Genomic DNA, 22,852 nt, shown 5'->3' on the forward strand with positions numbered 1-22,852 from the left:
AAAGGGAAGTTAAGCTACTCTGGGAAGCTAGCCAAACGTGTTGCCCTCTTGATCTAGTGGCACTTAAAAATGGGCCTTCGCCCAAAGCCCAGAGCCAAGGAGAGGGAAGAAATTAAAGAAGCTTGGCTCTTATGAACCTAGCCTCACTCACGTGATGCCCTCCACCCGATCTAGTGGCACTGAACCAATGGACCTTCGCCCAAATTCCTGCTTGTAACGTGCAAGCCATATATTTCCTCCGTTAACCGATTCCATAGGTCGAACACAGATCTTCAACCAAGCTCACACAACCATTTTTTTTCATGAACTTTGAATGGGATTCGATTCTATTTTAAAAGCCTTTTTGTTTTTCTTTTCTTCGAGTTCCATGTTGGCTTTCTTAGAAATGGAATGAACAAAATTCTATTGTTATTTGCTGAAGGTATAAAAGTATTGTAGAGGTTTTCCAACTTCAATTTTTTTAAATTATTGCTTTTAGTCAGATTGAAGAAGTTGTGTGACTTATGGCCAGGCTACATTAATAATTCTTTATTATAAAGTAAATGTAATTTATAATATTTGAAGTATCAACAATGTCCATTAATATGCGACAAGAAAGATTCCAAATTTAAGTCAAATTAAAAATCATCAACAATATCCATGTTTGTATATTAGAAGTTAATTCATCTAATAAACTCAATTGTTTAATGATAATCATTAATTAATTTGATGTAGTTATATGTTCGAAGATAGAATTGGTTCAAATTTCAAATATTTGATTTACTATATCAATCAAATTGGAAACAAAAAATATTTGAATTAATTAATCTCACCAAAATTGTAAAGATTAAACTAAAATATGAATCCATTTTTAAGGAATTTATTAGCTTTTAAATAAGGTTTAAATTCTGGAAAGTGTGTTCAAGGAAATTAAATTACATCAAAATTTTAATCATTAAATTAAATAAAAAAAAAGATAAAATTATAACTTCTCACGAAATTTTCGAACAGAAAATAATAAATAAGGAAAGTTAATATTATTATTATTATTTTTCCATTAGAAAATCTTTGGAATTAAATTCCGAAAAGGAATGTGAGTTGGGAATTGATCAAAGAAGTTCCCCTAAAAGAAAAACCCTAATCCCTATAAATACGGCCATTCATCGAATCAATTAATTCATCCATTCATCTTCGAGAAATTCCCAAATTCATCTCTGTTTCTTCGATTCCATTCTTTGATTGATCATCAAATATGAGGACTGTTAACCTAAGATCATCTGAGAACGAGATTTTCAAGGTGAGTGAGGAGGTCGCGAAGCAATCAGTGGTGGTTCGTAACTTTCTTGAAGAGGACAATTCCAATGGCGATGAAATCACGATTCCGCTGCCGAATATCAGTGGAAAATTGCTGGGAATGGTGATCGAGTGGATTGCGATGCATGTCGAGGAAAAATTAGCAGAGGAAGATCTTCATGCTTGGAAAACCAAGTTCATGGAGGATCTGGATTTGGATTTGTTGTTTGAGCTTATAATGGCTGCCAATTACCTGGAAGTTACCGATTTATTTCATGCAACTTGCCAATGTGTCGCTGATAAAATCTCCGGAAAGAGTCCGGAGGAGATTCGGAAGATCTTTAACATCACGAATGATTTTACACCTGAAGAAGAGGCTGAGATTCGACGCCAGAATGCTTGGGTCTTCGAACCATCCGGTAGCGGTAGCACCAGCGGCAGTAAATAAATTTTTGATTTCGCTAACTTTTAGTTCATGTTTTTGAGGAAAAAACAAGATGGGTGTCAATAGAATATATTAGAAATATTAAAGATTCATGGTTTACTATTTGCTGTTTTCAAATTTTTGAGGCAATCCATGAGTTTTTGTTTTCAAATGTTAATGTTCTTGCTGGAAAAAATACTGATGTGTCGCAATATTATTAATTTCTATGTTGAAACCTTTCTTTATTTGAAGATATTCTACATCCATCTTTTCTAAACTTAATCATAATAATACATCAAAGTATTGATCTTTAAATGAATCTGTTCTTAGCTTTGATGGTTCTTGATGATTGGATAGAATATGATGATAGTAGAGATAGGTTTCTTTATAAATAAGCACGTGGAAAAACCATTGATCTTAAAGGGAACTATTTAGAACTTTTTGTTTGTGACATAGCAGACAACCACTTGGGAATGATGAGAATAAATTATTATGAGCTTTGCTTTTAGAACTATTCTAAAAGGGTTTAAAATATTGGAGTGAAACCATGGATGTTGTTCTCACGTATATAATTAATACACAAGATGGCTCTTTTGTCAAGCACATGGGACATTAAGCTTTAGTACATTCTCTCCAACAAGTGATGATGAGCCTTGTGTGGAGAACTTCGATTGAATGATCAACTTCACTTGAAGCTTGAGTGTTACCACAAGTGATGATTCAATAGAAAGGTCCACTACTCCCACCACAAGTTTAAAAGGCCCCTGTAAGCCCGTAGTTGAAGATGATGAAGAAGCTGATTTCTCTATATCTAACAGAGGACATTCAATGCCTCTTCTACTTCTCATGAGGTAATGAAAGAAAGTTTAGGCTTCAAAAGTATGCTTAAAACTGAAGCCATTCATATAATTAAAGTTGCTCTGAATTGATCCTCCTTTTGCAATTGGATCCTATGCTTAGTCCAATCTCTGTGTCCATCCTGACTCTTTCTCCCTGGCCACTTCCCCCTTTAGACCTTCTCGGAAACTCTCCCACGTGGTCCTTGGATTCTCCTCTATCCCACTCCTCTGGTCTAGGTGTGTTGGCAACGGATCACCGGATCGATCGAGCTAGAATTCTTGATTTTTGGCAAAATATTAAAAATATACTGATCTTGTGTAATGAAAAAAAATCAGCTGTAGTTTTGTATCTTTGATTGTGTTTTTCCATCTTAAATTCTTGTAGCTGCAGTTCTCAAAGATGCCCAATGCATATAGTGAAAAATTGATGTTAAAAATGTGAATCTTAACATAGAGACTAATAATCAAACTTTGTGAGTAAAATTGTTCAAACCAAATGAAAACTATATCAAAAATATAATATTGAGAATGATGAAGACGATAAATCTCATCAAATGCACCAAAAACAAATTACAATTTTTCTAATTAATAGCATCATCATATTTGAAATGACAAACACGTGGGTCTTTTGACAAGCCCTCTAAATTAGAGCAAAGTCAAAACTAAAAATAATGGCCTAAATGCATTGTGTGTGTGTGTGTGTGTATATATATATATATTAAAGCTATTTGGTGTCAATTTTTGTATTTTAAAAAGTTAGCCTCCATTAACTAATGATGACCTTTGATGGAAAATTTTCAAGTATTTCACACCAACTATTACCCTCCCTGCCCCCAATCCTAAATAAAATTTCAATTTCTTATGGTTTCAAAAATTAATTTACATAATATTATTACTATCATTAACATTTGTCTAACGATGTCGATGTTATTCTAATGTCAAGACTTTCGAGTGGTGTTTGGCAACTTTGGTAATTTTGGAGAATAGGGCTAGATAGGTAAAAAAACAACTTATCTCGTTTATTTGCATCAATTCACATTTACCATTTTGTTATTCGTGTCAACTTCCACAATAACTCTTCTATAATTATTACCAAACTCAACTAGTATCGTATTAGAGAAAAAAGAAAGAGGAAGAGAGAAATTGGGTTAAGATTTGGGGGATCTAGAAGGAGGGCCCAATTCTATCGCCGGCGCGTCATTTCTTGGCCATACGTTTTGAGGTATGCGCGCAAATTGAATTTGACTTTTCCTTGACACATTGTTATTTTTCCCTTCATAAACCAACTTTTCTTTTCTTTTTCTTTTTTAACTATTCAACAATTTAACCAATATCCTTTTATATGAAATATATATCCATTTTATCAATATCAATATAATAAATACCAATAGCAACATTTATTTATAATCATCAATTTTGTTATGTTATACGATTCTTTTTTTGTTTTGTTTTGTATCTACTGCATTTTGAGACTTATCGATATTATTGGATTGACTTCTACATTTTGAACTACATAGATCTTCTAACTATTTTTTTTTTTTAAGTCTTGAAACTTTTATACCTTTTTTAGTATAAATAGGAGACGAGGAGATTTGAACTCGTATCGATACCAGTTGAGCTAAGTTTTTATTGTAAATCTTACTTTAAAATTATTTATATAAAACAATAAATGTCAAGATCTTTGAACTCGACACTTTTTACAAATTAAGTTTAGTTAAAGTAACCTATCTTGATCTATGAAGGTCTTTTAAGGGATTTTATTTCTTTCACTTTACCTTCCTTTATTACTTAATTAGATATTTTGATGGAAAGAGAGAACTAATTGAATGAGTTAGTGAAGAATCATTCTCTAAAATTTTTTATATAGATTTCATCCATCATAGTGTTTAATAAAGATAGTATTACCTATTTACTTAATGAGCATAATAAAATAACATGCTCATAAGAGATAAAATAGCAGATAATGTACCTGAGCTACTTTAGTAATAGTATTATATATTTAAATAAATCTAACACGATTGGCTACTTTGTGTCTTCACAACTTGTATTTCAAAATATTTAGACCGAAGTTTCGATCTTCCCAAAAATTTCTACTTTGCCTATAATTTAATTAAAAAGTTATGTATTGACTCAAATTCTTTTTTTAGCTTCAACTAACTCAAACTAACTCCAAGCATAATAAAATAGGAAGTTACTTAGACTAGAGAGACTATATAATCTTTTTAAATTTATGTCTTTAAACTATCCATTTCTCCTCTCCACAATTTCTTTTTTTAAAGTAAAAAGTAAAAAGTAAACAAGAAAAAAAAGAGTTGGAAATTCATTTCAATATTAAAGCCCCAACCTGTTGACTTTGACCTCTTCTAATGTTTTTTTTTCTTTCCCCTACTTTTGTGGTATTCTCTCAAAATCCATACAAAAGTCTTCGGACCCTTCTTCAATGGCAATGTTAGAAATTTATACATCAGAAGAAAGAGAAAAAAATCATAAATTTATGTATTAATTTGGTCATCCTAATGCCAAATGAAATGATCTCCCTCAGCAGACGGCTCACCTAAGCCTTAAACTTATTTATCTTTTCATTTAATCCTTCTTACCTATTAAACATTCAATTTTCTCACCTCAATTCTTAGTCTTTATAAGTATTTACATTCATTGATCTTTACAATTTCATCTCTAAATTCATCATCTATGGAGTTTTTCACATACCCCACTTCTAAATTTCTAACCAAATCATTATAGTTTCTATTACGATCGAAATTGGGTTGATTCTCTCATCTGGGTCTTCTTCAAAACCTTCGAAACCCTTGAATTCGAGGCGATTTCTTTACAATTTTGCAGAATTGTTAAATGGGTCCATCGGAGAAAGATATGGTGGTGAATCAACTGCCGGAGTCCGTGAGGGAGATTTCAGGGCTTCCTGAGTGTAACGGCATCTGTAAGAAGATGTATGGGGACCTGATTCGAAGAGTCAAATTATTGAGCCCTCTGTTTGAAGAATTAAGAGATGGGGAAGAAGAAGTTGAGTTGGATGTTCTTAAGAGCTTGGAGTTGCTCAAAATTGCGTTGGATTCTGCTATTGAGCTTCTTAAGTCGGTCAGCCGAGGTAGCAAGCTATTTCAGGTATTGGTTTTGTTTTTCCTTTCTTCTATGCTGTTCTTAATTTCTGTCTTTGGTTGTTGAGAATCTGAGATAATGATTAAACTAGAATTCAAAGTTAATCAGTGATGGTAATTTTCATCATGTTAACAAGAAATTTCTTGGCTGATCCATCTGTTTTTGTTCCTATGAATGTGTGAAATGGTTTAATGTTTCGGAATCTTTGATATTCGTCCGTATTTGTTCCATTGTTTGAAGAAGAAAGGCATGTTAATTTGAAGATCTTTTGTGGTTCCTATGATTTTTCATTTGATCCGCTATTCACTGGGGAATGAATAATTTCTAGAATGCTATCTATTTTGACAAGCAGCTTTCAAGAAAATTCATTTGATGCTTTATGGAATTTTCCTTCTCCCTCTTTTGTTTCAGGCTTCGCAGTCGGAAATGATTGGCCTTGAGTTTCATCATATGACAGAAGATATTGAAGCAGCGCTCAGCAAGCTTCCCATTGACAAGCTTGGGATCTCGGACGAGGTTCGGGAACAGGTACAGTGATTACCTGACCTCCATGAACTTTCATTGTAAATGGGATTTGTCATGTTCTCTTTATTAGGTGTTTTTCCGTGAGTGCCATTTTAGTAATAAATTTTGATTAGTTGAGTTGGATGAGATATATGCTTACTGGTTGATGTCCCGACGGCTAACTGTCGATTCCGTTGGTCTCAGACTGAACTTGTTCATGCGCAATTCAAACGAGCAAAAGAGCGAGTAAGTTTAGCTGATACGCAATTAGACAAGGATTTAGCCATATTACAAGAAGAAAAAGATCCCGACCCTGCAGTATTGAAGAGACTTTCTGAAAAGCTGCATCTTCGAACTCTAAACGATCTGAAGAAAGAGTCACTAGCGATCCATGAGTTAGTGATCTCGAGTGATGGAGACCCTGAGGATGTTTTTGGTAAAATGTCGTCCATTTTAAAGAAGTTGAAGGATTTTGTACAATCAGAAAACCCGGAAGTTGAAACTTCTCAAGACGAAAAAACTACTACCATTAAACACAGATCTCCTGTCATCCCCGACGATTTCAGATGCCCCATATCTCTTGAATTGATGAGGGATCCGGTTATCGTTTCCACCGGGCAGGTGAACATCAAAATCGACGGACACAATGCAAGTTCTTTCTTGTTTTTCTTATTGTTATGATGCTTATTAATAGATGATTGTTTTCTGATCTTTTGTAGACATATGAGAGATCTTGCATTCAGAAATGGTTGGATGCAGGGCACAAAACTTGTCCAAAATCTCAGCAAGCTTTACTACATACAGCCTTAACACCAAATTACGTTTTGAAGAGTCTAATTGCTTTGTGGTGCGAGAACAATGGTGTTGAACTGCCAAAGAAGCAAGGTAGCTGTAGAAACAAGAAAGCCGGAAACAATGTTTCGGACTGTGATCGGTCAGCCATCGATGCGTTACTAGTAAAATTGGTAAATGGATCTCCAGAACAAAAAAGATCAGCTGCAGGCGAGCTCCGGTTACTAGCGAAGAGGAATTCGGATAACAGAATTTGTATTGCTGAGGCAGGAGCTATTCCATTCCTTGTTGAACTATTATCCTCGAATGACACTAGGACCCAGGAGCATGCAGTTACGGCGTTATTGAATCTTTCAATCAACGACGGTAACAAAAGAACCATTGTCGACTTACGAGCCATACCTGCCGTAGTAGAAGTGTTGAGAAATGGCAGTATGGAGGCAAGGGAAAATGCAGCTGCAACGCTTTTCAGTCTATCCGTAATTGACGAGAACAAGGTTGCAATCGGAGCAGCCGGGGCAATTCCTGCCCTTATTAGTTTGCTTCGAGAAGGTACGCCAAGAGGAAAGAAAGATGCTGCCACTGCTATTTTCAATCTATCAATATATCAGGGAAACAAAGCTAGAGCAATAAGAGCAGGAATTGTGAATCCACTTATGGGATTTCTAAAAGATGCTGGAGGTGGAATGGTGGATGAAGCTCTAGCCATTCTAGCAATACTTGCAACTCACCATGAAGGAAAAACGGCAATAGGGGAAGCTGAGCCGATGACGATTCTGTTGGAGTTCATCAGAACAGGTTCTCCACGAAACCGGGAGAATGCTGCTGCTGTGCTGTGGTCGCTTTGTAGTACGGATTTCGAGCAGTTGAAGCTAGCTAGAGAACATGGGGCAGAAGAGGCATTAAAGGAAGTATCTGAGAATGGCACAGAGAGAGCAAAGAGAAAAGCAGGAAGCATTTTAGAACTGTTTCAACGTTTTGATAGACCATCACCTAATCTATAAACAATTTGGAGGTTTGATTTTGTTATTTTAGTGGTGATGGACATGAAGTAAATGCCATCTTCACCCTTGTAAATTACGAAGGTATCAAAAGTGAAGGATACCGTTATTTTTTTATATTGATTATTGTGTTTATGATGAAGGAATTCTATGTTTGTAGTTTGAATGTTTGGTGAAGAGAGTGCAAAAAGGTCCTCCAAGGTAAGATTTAATACCCACTGTAAGCAGATATTTTGTAGACGATAATATATAAAGCAATCAACTGTTATTTTGAAGCAATCTAAAATGGAATATGAAATCATAGTAAATAGATGATTCTTTACACTGATGGGATCAAATATGTGAGAGTATACAGCCTGCAAGAACTTGTAGAAACCAACACTCATCATTGTCACGAACAACCAATCTTGATAAAAAAAGAAAAAGAAATTATAATTCAAAGGGAGCAAAACGAAAAGGACAGCAAACAGAACAAACTCTTTTGTGAACGAAAAAGGTTCGATGTGGAAGACGATAAACGGTTAGACTCGCAATACTGAATTAGAATTAGCCTAACTTCTCCACAAATGTTTCAGTCAAGGAATTGCCACTAACAATCTTTGTGGTACCAACTATCAACTCGTAAGCCATTCCTTCCTGCAAGATGTCAACAATCGAAAGAGATCAGGGTGAAAGAGCCCTAAATATAAACGTACACCAAAAACGCGGGAATATCCTTATCCATTAGATCCAATTGAGCGTAAAACCCATCAGTATTCGATAAAGCTACGATAGATAATCCTTTGTTCTTAGCTAAAGATGGCCGAATGAAATGGCTTAGCACGTTATTTTGTTACATCCCTAGGTTTCTCTACTATTTTCCCCCCACTTTACTTCCCTTCTCTTTTATCTGTATTTTATTACCTCTTGCAAGTCTTTTACAAAGTTATAACCGTAAGTGAAAAACATGAAATGAAGCAACATTGATTTGTTTCCTTCTTCGGGTGGGGGGTAGATTCAAGTAAAAATGTTGTCGTTAATGAATGTGTTGGTATCAATATTGTTTGAAGTAAAGTGAACGTGTTGATATCAATTATTCATCTTAATGCAGGATAAATAGTGCAATTTAACTTTCATTTGAAAGAAAAATGTTCGTAATAAGTTGGACCTGTACAAGAAAACCAAAATTTAATAGACAACCTAATTCCATACCTGACCACTCAGAAATCGAAGAGCAGAAATCTCGGCAAATGTTACACCTCCAACAAAAACAACGAATACAACTGTGCGTCTTCCATCTGTCACTCTGACAAGTGGAGACATTAATTGTCAAAGCCAAAGCAATGAGATCGTCACTTGTGCATTATCAGGAAACTACCATTAATGAAAGTTTCCATCCTCGGTATTCTTTGGCAGAAATAACACAATTGTAAAAATCTATCAATGATATTGAAGTTCACTTTTTCACTTTTCAGTATTCTTTTGTTATGTTTTCTGAGAATTGTGGCCATTGAGATTAGAGAGTTATGGCCATAAAAGATTAGTCGTTTTAGTTAGGTAGCTACATGGCCAACTGTACTGGTGCTGCAGCGCTGCTGCTAGTTTTCTCCATTTTTTAAGAAACCAAACTTTCAATGAAGGAAAACAAAAAACTCTACTGGTCTCTTCATTCTTTGGAGGGCAAAACGATGTTTAATAAGATCTTGTAACATTAGTCATACATCATCTTACATATTGACATAGTTTAGACTTACTTGTCATTACTGGCTGAAGCCCCTTGCAACGAATCATAGGATGAACTGCTAAGGAATCTACCCTGGATTTCAAAACCAAAATAATTATAAAGAATAAGCCAACAGAAGAAGGAAAGAAAATTGCAAAAATCACAATAGATCGTAAAGACAAATTTACTGACTCTCTTTGTTTCTGAATGAGGCCCAGGTAATAACTTCAAAATTTCTTCAATAGGACGCCTGATATACCCAGGCAGTGAGATTAATTTCGCAAAATGGAGATGAATCATATCCGAAGTACAAAATTTACGTACGTACAAACAGAGACATGGTAGATACTGAGCAAACTTGAGAATGAAAACAAAAATAATTAATGGGAAAAAACATTAGCTGGAAAAGTAGGGAAAACAATTATGAAATTTATGACAATCCCAACCCGAAGAGCTACAGAAACCAAATTCAATTAGAGAAATATAAAATAACTAAGAATGAGATCACCAACATGGACAATGTGTTATTTTTTTTCACAATATTCATGGGTAAAAGTGCAACTAAAAGAAGCAAAGGCAAGAATACGGCAAATATTCAAAACTTTCACATCCCCCCCCCCCCCAAAAAAAAAAAAGAGAAAGAGAGAGAGAGAGAGGGAGAGAAAAAGAAAGGAGGCTGACCATCCAGATCTTACAGCTTGTTGGACAAGACGAATGCTAAGAGGTGCATATCCAGAAAAGACATACGCAATGTCTGTCGGGCTGCAACACAATATATATAAGTCAAAATTTATTGACAGCCAAGGAGGCAGACGTTTTGAAAAATCTCTTGCACAATTAAGATAGTACATGAGTTATACATGGTTGAAAAAAAGACCGCATGCAATTCTAAACTAGGCTCTCAGATGTGCCAATTATAAACATGCCAACAATCGCTACACATCCAAATGAAAAAAAATGGAGCCATAAACGCTGGAAGCCGTAAATGAAGAGAGATTCTAATATGGAAAGAATAAGATAAAGGGAATAAACATTAACTCATAAATAATAGGATTTCAGATCTTTCCATTAAAATTTTTAAATAAATAAATAAACACTTAAAAACGGGGCTTTTAAAATCCGACATTGGTTAAATTAGAAAAACCACTCATTCCTTTTCAATACAACTACAACTAGCTAGGTTTAAGGCAAGTGAGGGGTGCCATGAGTCTAAAACATGGTTCTCCAACCAAGAAGATGACTCGTTAATTTAATACTAAACTTATTCCAACATTGTTGAAAAGATATCACATCTTGCCAAAATACAGAACTTTAATTTAAAAAAATCAAAAGCAAAAATTTTGCGGCATATTGATCTGCACGTGCCTTGAGATTATTTAAGTGGAACTGTAAAAAAGTGGGTAAAAAGATGAAGAAGAATAATACTTCACTGTGTTTGTGTCCTCTACAACAAGTTGCAGACCACGTTTGACAGTTAGCCAGTTGCTTTTAGACTCCTGCAGGGTATAGACCATAACAATCATGGTTTAAAATTATCATCGATGGTGTCTTGAGAATTTGAAAGTAAACCACAAATTTCCTCAATCTAGACGAAGAGGGCTCAACCTGTTTTTTGACTAATCCTGCTTTCTCCAAGTTATTCAACGTACCCATGTGTTCAAACCCATAGCTGTGGAGTATCTCTCTCCTAAAAAACCAAAAGCTATGTAACACACCAAGAGTATCCAAACTAATAGAAGGAAATAAAAATCTGACTAGAACAATTCTTACCTAAAGTAGTCAAAATGCTTTTTAGGTAAACCAGAATTTGTAACAGAAAGCAAGATGAGAAGACGGAGGACTTTAACAAGGGACTCCTGCTTATGGATCAGTTCTTCAATGTATTCAAAACATCTGCAGGAAGAAACTATAACATTTTCACCAATACATAACACATAATATATGAGGGATAGGCTCGTAACAAGTGTATTTTCATGATAACTATAGAACAGCTTTAAAATTGTACTTAAAAACTATTTCCTATTGTAAACAAAAAAAGATATTCTTTTACTATGAAAATGTGTTGGATAGGGTACTTGTAACAATTTTGTCAGAGAAAGCAGAAAGCAAAGTAATATGTTGTAGTTTTCCAAAGTAAGTATTCAAAAGAAACAAGAGAGGGACAATATACAAAGGATCGTTCTAAATAATTTTTAAAATAATACGTTGCAAGTGTAGAACATAGAGAGGGAAAACAGCCACTACCAAGTATATGTGAAGTTGTAAAGATAAATAGCTTTTAGAAAGTCGAACATAAACGAACTTCAAAAGTACCATAAAGAAGAACAAACACGGATTCAATACATTGCACAGCATGCATGATAAATGAATTTTTCATTTAGACTTTCACAACTAAATTTCTCCATTTTATTGTTTAGTAGGCCATACGAGCACAAGCATAAATAAAGCCTCCATTTCCTAGATGAACATCATCAAATACAAAAAATAAAGACTTCAATATTTCTCTTACAAGAATTATATATAAAAAACAAGTTAAAACCAACTAGCACATTTCATGTCCAAAAACTCAAATGTAAGTTAAGGTTAGTTTACATGTCATAGCTTTCAGCTTCAATAATTGTGTGTTCCATGTCAAGCTGCCCAAGAAAGGATGGCTTTGATGTGAACGTCGACAAGTGTTGAGCCAGGTTAATGTGCCTCTAGAAATAAATTATGGCAAACAATAATTTTATTATCATGTAAAATGCCCCTTGATAAAGTCTTCAAGGGAAAAAGAAAAAGCAGAAGATACTTACCGTCATTTCAGGCAATGAATTCAGCTTTTTAACAAAGTCTTTCAACTCAGAAACTGACTGTGTCTGTATTTGACATGAACTACCAATTAGAGTTTGTTGCAAAAGCTTTTCCAATTTAATCGTATGAGTCAATTGAAATAGATGTGTAGGTTGACAATGAACAGCTTACAGTAGTTGACATCTCTGCATAGTCCTGCTTCATGTTCATAGCTTTTTGACGTAGAATCTGCAATTATGCTGAAGAAGACAATTAAGGAAGTGGAACTTCAAGAAGAGGAGTAATAAAAATATTACATGCAAATTCAAAAGAAGGAATGACGGAGAAAAGGAAGTTAATTATAATCCACTAAAAAGAGTTGATAAAACTAGATCAACCTGGACAACCACTTCAAAGTTGAGATCCCTCGTCTCCTTATACAGCTTGTCACTAGAATTACAAGTAAAGAAATAAATAAATATAAATTGAGAATTGATAAATAATATAATCACTCAGCCAATTAACACTATCTTGTTCTTGATGTCATGTTTTCAATCATACTTTTCTCTAAGTATTTCTCTCTAAAAAAAATCCTGTTTAACGAAAAACTAAGTTTGCATAAAGTAAAAAGTATCGACTTTTACAATCTGGTATAACAAACTGTCAAATCCAATTCATCCCAGAAGTGAGACACGTAAAGAGAATAATAAAGCTAAATGATAGCACAGAAATGCATAGTAAATTCGTTCAGCATAAAAGAAAGAAGACCAATAAATATATAATATAGTGAGAATCAGCTTATACTGCTTGCTGCTAAGGTTGGCTAAACATATCGAGCAAAGAAAGTACAAACCTTGAATTAAGTGGAACCTTGATCTTTTTTCCATCTTGTTGAGCACCCATGATTGATGAATCAAGCTCCACAGAACCATTATTCACATGCAAAAACTACAAAGCCCATATCAGAAAACTTCAAAACAAAATTAAGTTACACGTGGAGTCTATTTGAATTATGATGAGTAGGCTAATAAGTATTGTGAAGAGTACATAATCGAGAGTTGGTGAGGTTTTGAAGCCAAAATGGGAGAAGTTATAGCAAATTAACTATCTATCTGTATAAGAATCTTCATGTCATGTTAAACAAAATCAAGTGATCGTCGTTGTGCAATGGGGCAAAAACAAAAACACAAAAGATAAAGAAGAAGAAGTTCCACTCGTGCATTAGCTCACCTCATCAACCAACCCTTCATATGTCAACTGAGAACACATGGGAGTGACCATGTCCACCTGCAAAGCAGGAATATCAAGTTCTAAACAACAGGGGCAGTTTAATAGAATGGGCAAATGAATATATGAAAGAGCTCTTTGCTTTAGCATCAAACTCCAATCTATCCTCCTTTGGAACCAAGGAGCTCTTAGGACAGAAGACTCAATTACAATTATTCATGTTTTGAAATAAATATAACTTTCATATCCCCATCAATAGATTACCAAAAATAATAGAAAAATTATAGCATATACAAATCAAACCATGTTACATAATGACATTCAGAGCAAGATATGATGGAGTTTAATGAAACTTTACCTCCCTATCTATAAGAATGAGTGTATTTATCTCTGGCACAACCATCTGAAATAAAATGAATAAATCAATCCATGCATAAATTCTTTAAAGGAAATTGAAAAGAAAGAGAGAATAAGGTGCCTTCAAGTTCAACATTTACATCATTTGAGTTAACAGGTTCCTCTGTTTGCAAATGATTTAGAATGTCAGCAACACGTACTGATGCTCTCCCTTTGGCCCTCACATTTGGTATTGCCCCAAAGGAAAACTAACATTCACAACCAAATAATTATCCCATGATTATATATTTATTCAGGAATATAAATGAGTGAACATGGTATTTTGCTATGTACTTAAAAATATTTTCCCACGTCCTAGATTTTATTCTAAAAACAAAATGCAGGAAAGATTGTACAACCTCAAGCTTGTGAATTGCTTTTGCAATATGCCAGAGTGAACTAGTATCACCATCAACAAGGTATTCCTACCGGAAAAGGGAGACAGAAGTTAAATGTCAAGTCATGCATAAGCACAAAGAAAGAACTTTGACAATACCAAATAACACAATTAAATAAACTTTTATACTTTGTTTGAACGATCAAGCTCAAATGACAGAATATCCTCATCCAATGGAATTACATATAAAGGATACTCCCCGATAGTCAACAGGTGGTGGACCTTTTCCTCCTCCAGAACCTGCATAATTTAAATTTTAACTCCAATTATGCGAATGCGACCAAAATTTTTAACCTAGTAGATCTCAAAACTTGGACCATAACTCCAATTGGCTCCCAAGTCTTACCCTCTCACAAACTACTGTACGGCGAGGGGCAAAATAAACAAAGTATTCTCTTTGAAGTCCTTTCGAAATGTCACTTTGAATATTAGAACATATGAATCGCATCAAGTCCATCTGAGCCCGAACAAGATAAACCACCTTATTGCAATCAGTTTGAATTGGATCAGATGAAAGATGTCGCAATTCAGCTCCATGTTCCTGTTTCGCACCAGCACCAACAATTAAACGATTAAAATTGGCAACTGAGATAAATAATTAAATTCCTACCAGAAAGATAAAACACGACTTAACTGAGTAAGGACACAAATCAATTCACAAGATTCAAAATGAACAGCCAAATACATATAGGAAAATGAGATAGTCTCATGAATTCTTCCAGTATCCGATCTCCATCGTCCACCGATAAAAACAAGCCTTAAGTGAAAAGAAGAGAGTACCTTAAGTACAGACGTTTGGATGATTAAGGATAGAGAACCTCCCAGCTTAGGATCAACGACTAAACACTTCCTTCCTCGAATCTAAACAACAACATCAAAATTCAAAGCAAAATTTGACGAATTAACTCCTCGAAATCTAATTTTCAATCTAACACTACACGTGCACACTGTGTTAAACAATCCGTAAACTCCAATATAATTTAGTTTTTAATTCCTGTAATGTATTCTAGGTAACCAAACAGATAGAAGAAAGGAACTCACGTTTTTCAGGATGTTAATGAGCTCCTTCTGAGATTGTTCCCTGAAAATTTGACCATGAATACTTGAGGAAACGGATTGAAAGAAATAGCAGCAAATCACTATGAAGCCATGATCAGAATAAGAACCTGAGCGCTCGGAGATTCAAAGGAGCATTATCCAAATTCGGAATCTGCGCCATCGAAGCTGAAGAATTTTCTTGTCTTCTTTATTTCAATTCGAGTCTTTGTTAATAGAGAATTTTCCTTTCCCTCGCTGGAAGAAGATGGCGGGTCGACCTCCGTTGCATCCGTAGTCTTTTTTTCATCGGCGCCGTCGCGTTCGTTTTATTATTTTCTGAACTATTTTTTTAGAAATATAAAATATTTTGATTAGAGAAAAAAAACTTTTTTAAAAATTAAAAGTTTTTTTTTATTTAGAACTTTTTTGTGAAATTTTTTTAGAATAAACTTTGTGTTTTAAAAATAAGACTGAATTTACCATTACAATGCATTCCATTTTTCAAAATTAAACTAAATCCACTACACAATTTATCTTACTCTAAAGTGCTGCCAATTTCATTTTTATTTTTGCTTATTTGTAACTATTTGTGCTTTAATTTTTGGTTTTTTAAAAATTATGTTCATTTTCTTCTCATTTTGTATATTTCCCCATTTTTTGTCAAATTCTAAAATAAAAACAAATTTGTAAAAAACTACATTTTTTTCAAAATTTTAATTTTTGACATTTACCATTTTCTCCTAAATTCTATTTTATACTTTTCACCTCTACTAAATAGATACTTTGAATTTTTTTTATTTTTTAGAACTTGATTTCGTTTTAGCTAACAAAATGAAGAGTGAGAATTTATTAACTATTTTGTTTTAACAACTCCAATTGAAACCAAGAAAGTTAAAGAAAAGATATTCCTGTTTCAGTACAATGATTTGAAATATTTTATGCTTTAGAAAGAGCAATGTTTGAAGCAAACATTGGGTTTGAAAGATGGGAAAGAAAACAAAACTTAGGGATATAGATTTTCAATATTCATTATTTAATAGGAATTAAGAAACTACATGTCAAAATCAGTGATTTATATACAAAATTCTTCCATGTTTTAGATAGGAAATTTGTTTACTGAAAAACATAATTTATTATTTTCTTAATGAGATAACAAATAGGTAAAAATCATCTCTACTTTTAAAGAAAATTAGAACAACTAATAAGATTTACTTTTACTTCTTTCTCTTTGTTTTTTTTTTTCTTTTTTTCTTTTTCTAATTTTCACACTCAACTTATTACAAGGGATAATACATAGTTGAGTAAAATCCAAGACAAGTCCAGATTGGATTTAAGACAAGAAGATCAATGATTTTCAAAAGAAAGAATAGCAAAAGGAACAAAGGGGGAAGAAAGTGTTTTCTCCAAATCTGCAGGTTTCTAGTTGGAGTTCTTCCCTATGTCCCTTCTGATGCAGCACCAGTCTGCATAAAAACATAAGGTCTTTTTAATGGTAGGGCTAAATCAGCTTCATAAGATAAAATGGACGACCATACCATATTTATAGAATTGAGCAACTCAGACAAATTCATTTCAGGCTATGAATGGAGAAAAAAGTTACCATTTCTCAGAGCAATTAAAGTTGGTAGCTTAGGATTAGTTTTAGGGGATCAAACAGAGAAGATTAGTTTCATTGGTACCGGATAATAGACGGTTGAAGGCGTTAGAAATTCAGATGAACGAAACAATGAGTTCTTCCTTACCATCGCTTCATGGTCTCCCATGATCTCTTCTATTAACTCTTCTACTGGTTTGTTAGCAGCGTTGGGAACAAGAGCAGCAAATACAGCTGGTTCAAGTCCTGCACCAAAAGAAAATCAGAAGAGAGGTTGGAGTAAATTTGACAAAAAGGACATTCTTCCAAGTGATAGCCCCCAATTATAAAAGTATATACACGTAAGTGTGGGAAGAAGAGTGCTGTAATTACGTGAGGTAAATGTCGTGGGCCCCAAGGAATATGGTTACGACTTACGGAAGCTCTCGAAAGTCAAAACTTCTTCATTGCTTGTTGATGAGTAAAATTGAGGCTAGGTCTATCACTAAGTTCTAGTTAATTTCTGGGATGACTCTTGTAGAAGGTACTGAGAGGGAGAGGAAGAGATTCCATCTGACTTGTTCGATTTTGGTGTTGTGATCATAATTATTTTGTTGATGATTATCTAATGATGTATGGGTTATAACTATTTCATTGATGATTATCCAATGATGGTAGATCATTGTGTTTGCACAACGACAATATGGGAGAGTACAAGATTTTTGAACTTTTAATATACTCTTGGATTTCAGAAGATTCTAACTTCTTAAAATGGAAAAAGAAGAGCATCTTTCAGTACCAGTTTCTGGAAAAGCATCAATGAACATCATCATTTCCTCTCCGCTTAGACCAGATAAGAAACAGATTCGTGGCAATGATCTGGCTATCTGAAGAAATAATACACAGAATGAGTACCATGGCGATAATTTATAGTTTATATCGATATGTTGCAGCATTACATTAGCAAAGGAAACATTATATGAAAAGTTTAAGATCCGAAGTGCTTTGCACACCATTGCTAGGTTTCTTTCATTTTTTTTCTCTTTTTTGGTGTTAATCATGTCATCGCTTCAGTTGCATGATCATCGGCATGTCAGGCCATGTTATATGCATACTTATTAGGCCTTCATAAATTATAGTATAACATTGAGATTGTTGTCGAGATCCCTCCTCCGATAAAAAAAAAAGATAGAGAATAACGACGCTGAAAACACAATTTAGTATAATTAAAATTCAGATGCAGACTCAAATTTGCAAGGGTTCCAAGAAATATGTTTTCCTACATGACATTTAAAATATCCTTCTTATCAGAAGAACGCAATCTGGCAAGCACGTAACAACTCTAAACGAGCCAAATTTTAGGAAATTCAGAACTTGACCTTCACTTTTGCCAAAACTGGTTGGTTTGTATGAACTGCTTCCCACAGGGATCGGGTAATCATATCTTCGGTACAAAGAATAACCTACAATAACAAAAACTGTTCTGCAGATTATTGATGTAAGTTGTTTGGTACCACGAACTGGTAGCGATGATTATACATACATGCAATTGTAAGACAACGCCCATGGCAGAGCCTCTTAATTTTCGACAATGGGTTTTGCAATGCATTGAATAGAGAATCTCATGTCTTATTCTACTACACTAACCAACATCACCCTTTCATCTTATCTAAAGAATATAATGCGAGGGGAAATGCGTTACCCGCATGAATTCACCGTCCAAATCCTTCAAAAGCTCTTGAATCTGTAATCAAAATGTGGGCAAAAAATTAATGAGTCGGGAAAATTTTTCGATATTAGCATTCAAAAGCTAAGGATTAGCAAGAAGCCCAGGAATTCTGAGGTGTTCCGTGCCACAGTGACTACATACAGTAACTTCGAATGAAATTTTTTAATGTTGCTTCATCATAAAATAACGTGAGGCCTTAGACAGAGAAAGAAAACTAGTATTTATAAATAGTAAGCCTCTTAAACCTCAACCAACCATACAGTTAAAATTGACATTTAAAACAAATCGGTTAGCGAGTGTTGCGATAATTTGTAAGTGAGCAAAACAACACAGACTAATTAGTTTACAAAATCTCCCCCTTAACTAGCTTGCTTTCCCTTGAAAAAGTAAAAGTTCAATGATCCTCCAATTTTCCATTTGGATAAAACATGATGTACTTCTACTTCTTTAAATTTGCTAGAGATGAACTGCAGAAAAGGGGGAAAAACCTCAAAGCTTACCTTCGCTGCCTCGTCCAGCTCAAAGCCCAGCAGCAGCAACGCCTGTAATAATGAACAGTCTGTATTTTAAACTACTTTCCCTTAAACTCTTTAAAGAAAATGGAAAGGAAATAGTTTAAAGACATAACTTCACACTCTAAGAGAAGCATAAAAGAATTATAACCCTAAAGACAAACAAATTCCAAAATGAAATTTTAGAAGAAGGTGCCGATATTCATTACAGTTCCACATCATATTGAGAATCTTTTACAACAACAAACATAAACATTCAAAGAAGTTCACTGAAATGGAGCAACAAAAAGACATACCATGCCTCCCTTCGAGAAAAGAACACTCAAGTGAAAATTTTGCAACAATGACGCTGAAACTAACCAGAACTTACAGGTGGACCATATCTGGGATCATCAGCATTCAAGGGAACAAACTTCGTATCCTCGATTAATTCATTGGAAGCCCCTGCAGAAGCGAAATTAACAGTACCATGTGAAAGAAAGAATATGAGACGATGAACAGGACAACCAAGTGATCCGAGGGACAATTAGTTCCAGGCTTGTCGAGATTTTCGGCAATTTCTAATCGGAAAGACGCGTATTCCACTTCCTCCATGAGAAAAATACTTGGAAACAGCAAAAATCAAGACGAATGACGATAATCCAAGACGAACATCAGCTCTCGATAACCACCTGAATAAATTCCAAATTAGAGAATCGACAACGACTAACAGTGAACAAACCTTCCGAAGACGCTTTGGAAGCTCGTCGGAGCTTTAACTTGAAGGGATTACACGTAGAAGAAGCGGATAGAGGTGGAATTTTGGAAGAAGCGCCATTGATGAAATGGAATAAGGTTGTCCGGAGGGTACGTGAGTTCAAAAATGGATAAGGCGAGAAGGTTAGAGACGAAGCCATTAGCTCCGTGGTTTGTGTCTTATCCCCAACGTCGTCGCTTTGTTGAATCAATGTTACTAATTATAGTTTGATATAGTCTTGTTTCATATAAATAACATAATGTATGATATATAAATGAATTGTTGGTATAATCTTTCTTCATTAGGGGCTTCTCCAATTTTGTTGTATCTAAAAGACACGAATTTGACCAAAATTTGGCAATTTAATCCATTTTGATCGAAATTGAACACATGGTCAAATCTAAATTCTTCCCAAGATTACATTACAAACTAATTGTATATTTTAGCCATTAGTGAAAGTAGTTCTATAAAATAAAGTCCATGGATTAAAGAAAAACACTTGCAAATGGAATTACATATCCACTAGAATAGTATGGAAGACAAAAAAAAAAACATATCCCAAAATTAAATCTAAGCCTGAGTAACGACGGCCGAAACCATGGTATTAATTCCACATATACCATGGCCGCGGCAGAGCCGGTAGTAACCATGTTCTCCCCACCGTTCTCCCCAAGAATTTTTTATAATCCAGTACGGCAATTTCCTGAACCGAAGAATCGAGAACCCTTCGTCGCCGTACCCTACCATAAGCACGCCGTGGTTGACGAATCTCTTCCCGCAGATCAACGGACAGGATACGCCGCCGATGTATGTCTGCATGAACACGGCGTTAAGCCCGACGGCGAGCGGGCCGCTGCGGACCAGATGAGCGGCGATCTGATTCTCGTCGATGGGAATGGTGGTGAAATTGGAGACCTTAACTGCGATTTTGTCGGATTGGAAGTTGCATTGGCCGCTGCGGCCGGTGTAAGGGTATGAAGATTCTTCCTCGAGGCCGCCGGATTGGATTAGGTATTTGTAGGCGTTGGTCATTAGGCCGCCGTTGCAGCCGTTGTTGCAGGCGGTTTTGTCCGTTGGATCGCACTGGGGAATGGAAGAGAAATGAATAACGGTTCGGATTTGGAGAAGGAAATTGGGGAAGGGGAAGAAATTAGGGTACTGACCGTGTGATCGCAATCGACGAGCTGTTGTTCGCTGAGGTTGAGGAGTTTTCCGGTGGCTATGAAATGGGCGCCTTCAACTGCTCCACACGTGCTGAATGCCCAGCATGATCCGCACGTGCCCTGAAACACCCAAACAATAAATCATAAATAAATCCTAATTTTATACCCTATTTGATTTTTCATTTTTAAAAAAATTAATACTAAATAATACTAAATTTGATTAACGACTAAATTAAACCTTTAATTAAGTAATTGTTTAATTTTGATTTAAATATAAAACATATTCTAACATAATTGCAAACATTAAATTATTTCGATGAATATTCAAAACAACTATGTTGATATTTACTATACAAATTTACCTGCATCTTAACTCCGGTAACAGCTCCCTTCTCCCGCCAATCAAACCTCTCCGGCAACCCCTTCACCTCCTCCGCCGACACCTCCACTGCTTGATTCATCTCCTGCAACCCCGCTCCACCTGCGCCGCCTCTCACTCCCATAAACATCCGCTCAAACTCCTCCTCCGACAAGTCCGAGAACTGCGTAACGCCGTGCACGGCGGTGGGATCCAACGCCTGATGCTCCGCCGCCCTGATCAAATTCTTAACAAAAATCCCAAGGCGGTGCAAATACTCCTTCCTAGTCGGATAGCTCTTCCCGTACTTCTCCATGAACATAGCGAACTTCCTCTCGCTCCCCGCGGGGAGATTGTTGAAAATCTCCCCGTCGGTGACCTGGCGTAGAAATTCAGGGTCATGGCGGAGGGCGGTGGCTGAGGGAATAGCGGAAATTAGCAATGTGAGGCTAAATGCGCATGCTAGGAGGGTTACCGCCGTTGCCATTTTGTTTTTGCTTCTAATTTTGTGTGTCTTGGCTTTGGTCCGAATTTTGCCGTTTGGCAAAGGCGCTTTTCTAGCTTTGTCTTCGTGGCGGTTTACGTAATCGTAGAATTGCACATTTACCATTCTGTCCATCCATTAGAAAAACCCTTTTTAATAATTATATTTTTCATATTTTATCTATCAACGTAAAAATAGAGGTTTTTCCAACTAATATGGAATATGGATTGAGTATTATTTTCTAAGTACAATAAATCATGGTAAATTAAACTTTACGAAATACATGTAAAAGAATCTGACTTCGTTGGGATTGGTAAACCGACATAAGGGTATAATGGTAAATGTGGTTAAAAATACGTGGTAACTGGTATAGGTGTCTTCTTAGATAAACGACACGTGGAGGCCATGTGTGAGTCGTGGCATTTGCCTCTTCGTCTTCGTTTGACAGAGAAGTCAGAATATTGACCTATAAACGACGACGTATTCTTTACCCCTCTTTTGTTTCTTTGTGGTTTAGTTTAATTTAAAGTTTCCATTAAACCTTATCGATTGTGCTGTCACATCCAAATTAATTGTTCTTATTGTTACATAATTTAAAATTTGTTCAATTTTATGGTATTTTCAATTACATTTTCAAATGTTTATCATAAAAAAATAAGTTATTAAAAAAAAAAAGAGTTTTTACTAATAACTCAAAATAGCTTTTTAAATATATTTTAAATAAAATTTATAAAATGAGTTTAAATAAAAATTATTTTCTTCAAAATGTTTTTTAATTAAATCAATCCAAACGCTCTGTAAACTTGCTTTCGCTCT

The 22,852-nt window shown here is 35.1% G+C and overlaps 5 protein-coding genes across 7 annotated transcripts; 2 read left to right on the forward strand and 3 right to left on the reverse strand.

Annotated features, from left to right (window-relative positions):
- The first annotated feature begins 1,045 nt into the window (after positions 1-1,045).
- On the forward strand, positions 1,046-1,941 carry LOC103489446 (SKP1-like protein 12). Its single transcript, XM_008448620.3, has one exon. It carries the CDS (start codon positions 1,232-1,234, stop codon positions 1,718-1,720), a length of 489 nt encoding a protein of 162 aa, XP_008446842.1. The 5' UTR covers positions 1,046-1,231; the 3' UTR covers positions 1,721-1,941.
- Positions 1,942-4,985: 3,044 nt separating this feature from the next.
- LOC103489445 (U-box domain-containing protein 14) lies at positions 4,986-8,163 on the forward strand. Its single transcript, XM_008448618.3, has 4 exons — positions 4,986-5,658; positions 6,064-6,180; positions 6,361-6,777; positions 6,876-8,163. The coding sequence occupies exons 1-4, from the start codon at positions 5,386-5,388 to the stop codon at positions 7,950-7,952; spliced, it is 1,884 nt and encodes a 627-aa protein (XP_008446840.2). The 5' UTR covers positions 4,986-5,385; the 3' UTR covers positions 7,953-8,163.
- A 67-nt stretch (positions 8,164-8,230) lies between these two features.
- LOC103489443 (vacuolar protein-sorting-associated protein 33 homolog) lies at positions 8,231-15,823 on the reverse strand. 3 transcript variants are annotated; one of them, XM_008448616.3, is made up of 22 exons: positions 15,610-15,821; positions 15,485-15,524; positions 15,224-15,304; positions 14,790-14,984; positions 14,573-14,683; positions 14,406-14,471; positions 14,142-14,255; positions 14,009-14,053; positions 13,654-13,710; positions 13,277-13,371; positions 12,822-12,873; positions 12,616-12,672; positions 12,447-12,509; positions 12,244-12,350; positions 11,422-11,544; positions 11,257-11,338; positions 11,077-11,147; positions 10,333-10,413; positions 9,844-9,901; positions 9,683-9,744; positions 9,141-9,234; positions 8,231-8,585 (listed from the first exon to the last, which is right to left on the reverse strand). In XM_008448616.3, the coding sequence occupies exons 1-22, from the start codon at positions 15,660-15,662 to the stop codon at positions 8,496-8,498; spliced, it is 1,797 nt and encodes a 598-aa protein (XP_008446838.2). In that variant the 5' UTR covers positions 15,663-15,821; the 3' UTR covers positions 8,231-8,495. The 3 variants fall into 3 exon arrangements, 2 of the variants coding, with proteins under 2 accessions (XP_008446838.2, XP_008446839.2); XM_008448617.2 differs by having other exon boundaries at positions 14,148-14,255; positions 15,610-15,820; XR_007824310.1 differs by lacking the exons at positions 8,231-8,585; positions 9,141-9,234 and having other exon boundaries at positions 11,082-11,147; positions 15,610-15,823.
- Positions 15,824-16,670: 847 nt separating this feature from the next.
- On the reverse strand, positions 16,671-20,313 carry LOC103489442 (uncharacterized). Its single transcript, XM_008448613.3, has 8 exons — positions 20,017-20,313; positions 19,666-19,739; positions 19,284-19,325; positions 18,757-18,798; positions 18,434-18,517; positions 17,854-17,941; positions 17,224-17,321; positions 16,671-16,944 (listed from the first exon to the last, which is right to left on the reverse strand). Exons 1-8 carry the CDS (start codon positions 20,189-20,191, stop codon positions 16,918-16,920), a joined length of 630 nt encoding a protein of 209 aa, XP_008446835.2. The 5' UTR covers positions 20,192-20,313; the 3' UTR covers positions 16,671-16,917.
- A 180-nt stretch (positions 20,314-20,493) lies between these two features.
- Positions 20,494-22,097, reverse strand: LOC103489441 (probable cysteine protease RD19D). The gene is made up of 3 exons (XM_008448612.3): positions 21,557-22,097; positions 21,195-21,314; positions 20,494-21,114 (listed from the first exon to the last, which is right to left on the reverse strand). Exons 1-3 carry the CDS (start codon positions 22,037-22,039, stop codon positions 20,602-20,604), a joined length of 1,116 nt encoding a protein of 371 aa, XP_008446834.2. The 5' UTR covers positions 22,040-22,097; the 3' UTR covers positions 20,494-20,601.
- Between the last annotated feature and the right edge of the window lie 755 nt (positions 22,098-22,852).

The sequence above is a fragment of the Cucumis melo genome, chromosome 10 (assembly GCF_025177605.1).
Source record: "Cucumis melo cultivar AY chromosome 10, USDA_Cmelo_AY_1.0, whole genome shotgun sequence".
In the NCBI taxonomy this organism is placed as follows: domain Eukaryota; kingdom Viridiplantae; phylum Streptophyta; class Magnoliopsida; order Cucurbitales; family Cucurbitaceae; genus Cucumis; species Cucumis melo.

Coding starts and splice junctions, on each gene's coding strand:
- LOC103489446 (XM_008448620.3), top strand. CDS start 1,232: ATGAGGACTGTTAACCTAAGATCATCTGAGAACGAGATTTTCAAGGTG.
- LOC103489445 (XM_008448618.3), top strand. CDS start 5,386: ATGGGTCCATCGGAGAAAGATATGGTGGTGAATCAACTGCCGGAGTCC. Junction 5,659..6,063: donor GAGGTAGCAAGCTATTTCAG/GTATTGGTTTTG, acceptor CTTTTGTTTCAG/GCTTCGCAGTCGGAAATGAT. Junction 6,778..6,875: donor TTATCGTTTCCACCGGGCAG/GTGAACATCAAA, acceptor GATCTTTTGTAG/ACATATGAGAGATCTTGCAT.
- LOC103489443 (XM_008448616.3), bottom strand. CDS start 15,662: ATGGCGCAGATTCCGAATTTGGATAATGCTCCTTTGAATCTCCGAGCG. Junction 13,372..13,653: donor ATGAAGGGTTGGTTGATGAG/GTGAGCTAATGC, acceptor TGGGCTTTGTAG/TTTTTGCATGTGAATAATGG. Junction 9,235..9,682: donor GCTTCAGCCAGTAATGACAA/GTAAGTCTAAAC, acceptor TCCACTTGTCAG/AGTGACAGATGGAAGACGCA.
- LOC103489442 (XM_008448613.3), bottom strand. CDS start 20,191: ATGGCTTCGTCTCTAACCTTCTCGCCTTATCCATTTTTGAACTCACGT. Junction 18,799..19,283: donor AGCTGGACGAGGCAGCGAAG/GTAAGCTTTGAG, acceptor TTTTGATTACAG/ATTCAAGAGCTTTTGAAGGA. Junction 17,942..18,433: donor CAGTTTTGGCAAAAGTGAAG/GTCAAGTTCTGA, acceptor TTATTTCTTCAG/ATAGCCAGATCATTGCCACG.
- LOC103489441 (XM_008448612.3), bottom strand. CDS start 22,039: ATGGCAACGGCGGTAACCCTCCTAGCATGCGCATTTAGCCTCACATTG. Junction 21,315..21,556: donor TTACCGGAGTTAAGATGCAG/GTAAATTTGTAT, acceptor TGGGTGTTTCAG/GGCACGTGCGGATCATGCTG. Junction 21,115..21,194: donor TCGTCGATTGCGATCACACG/GTCAGTACCCTA, acceptor TCCATTCCCCAG/TGCGATCCAACGGACAAAAC.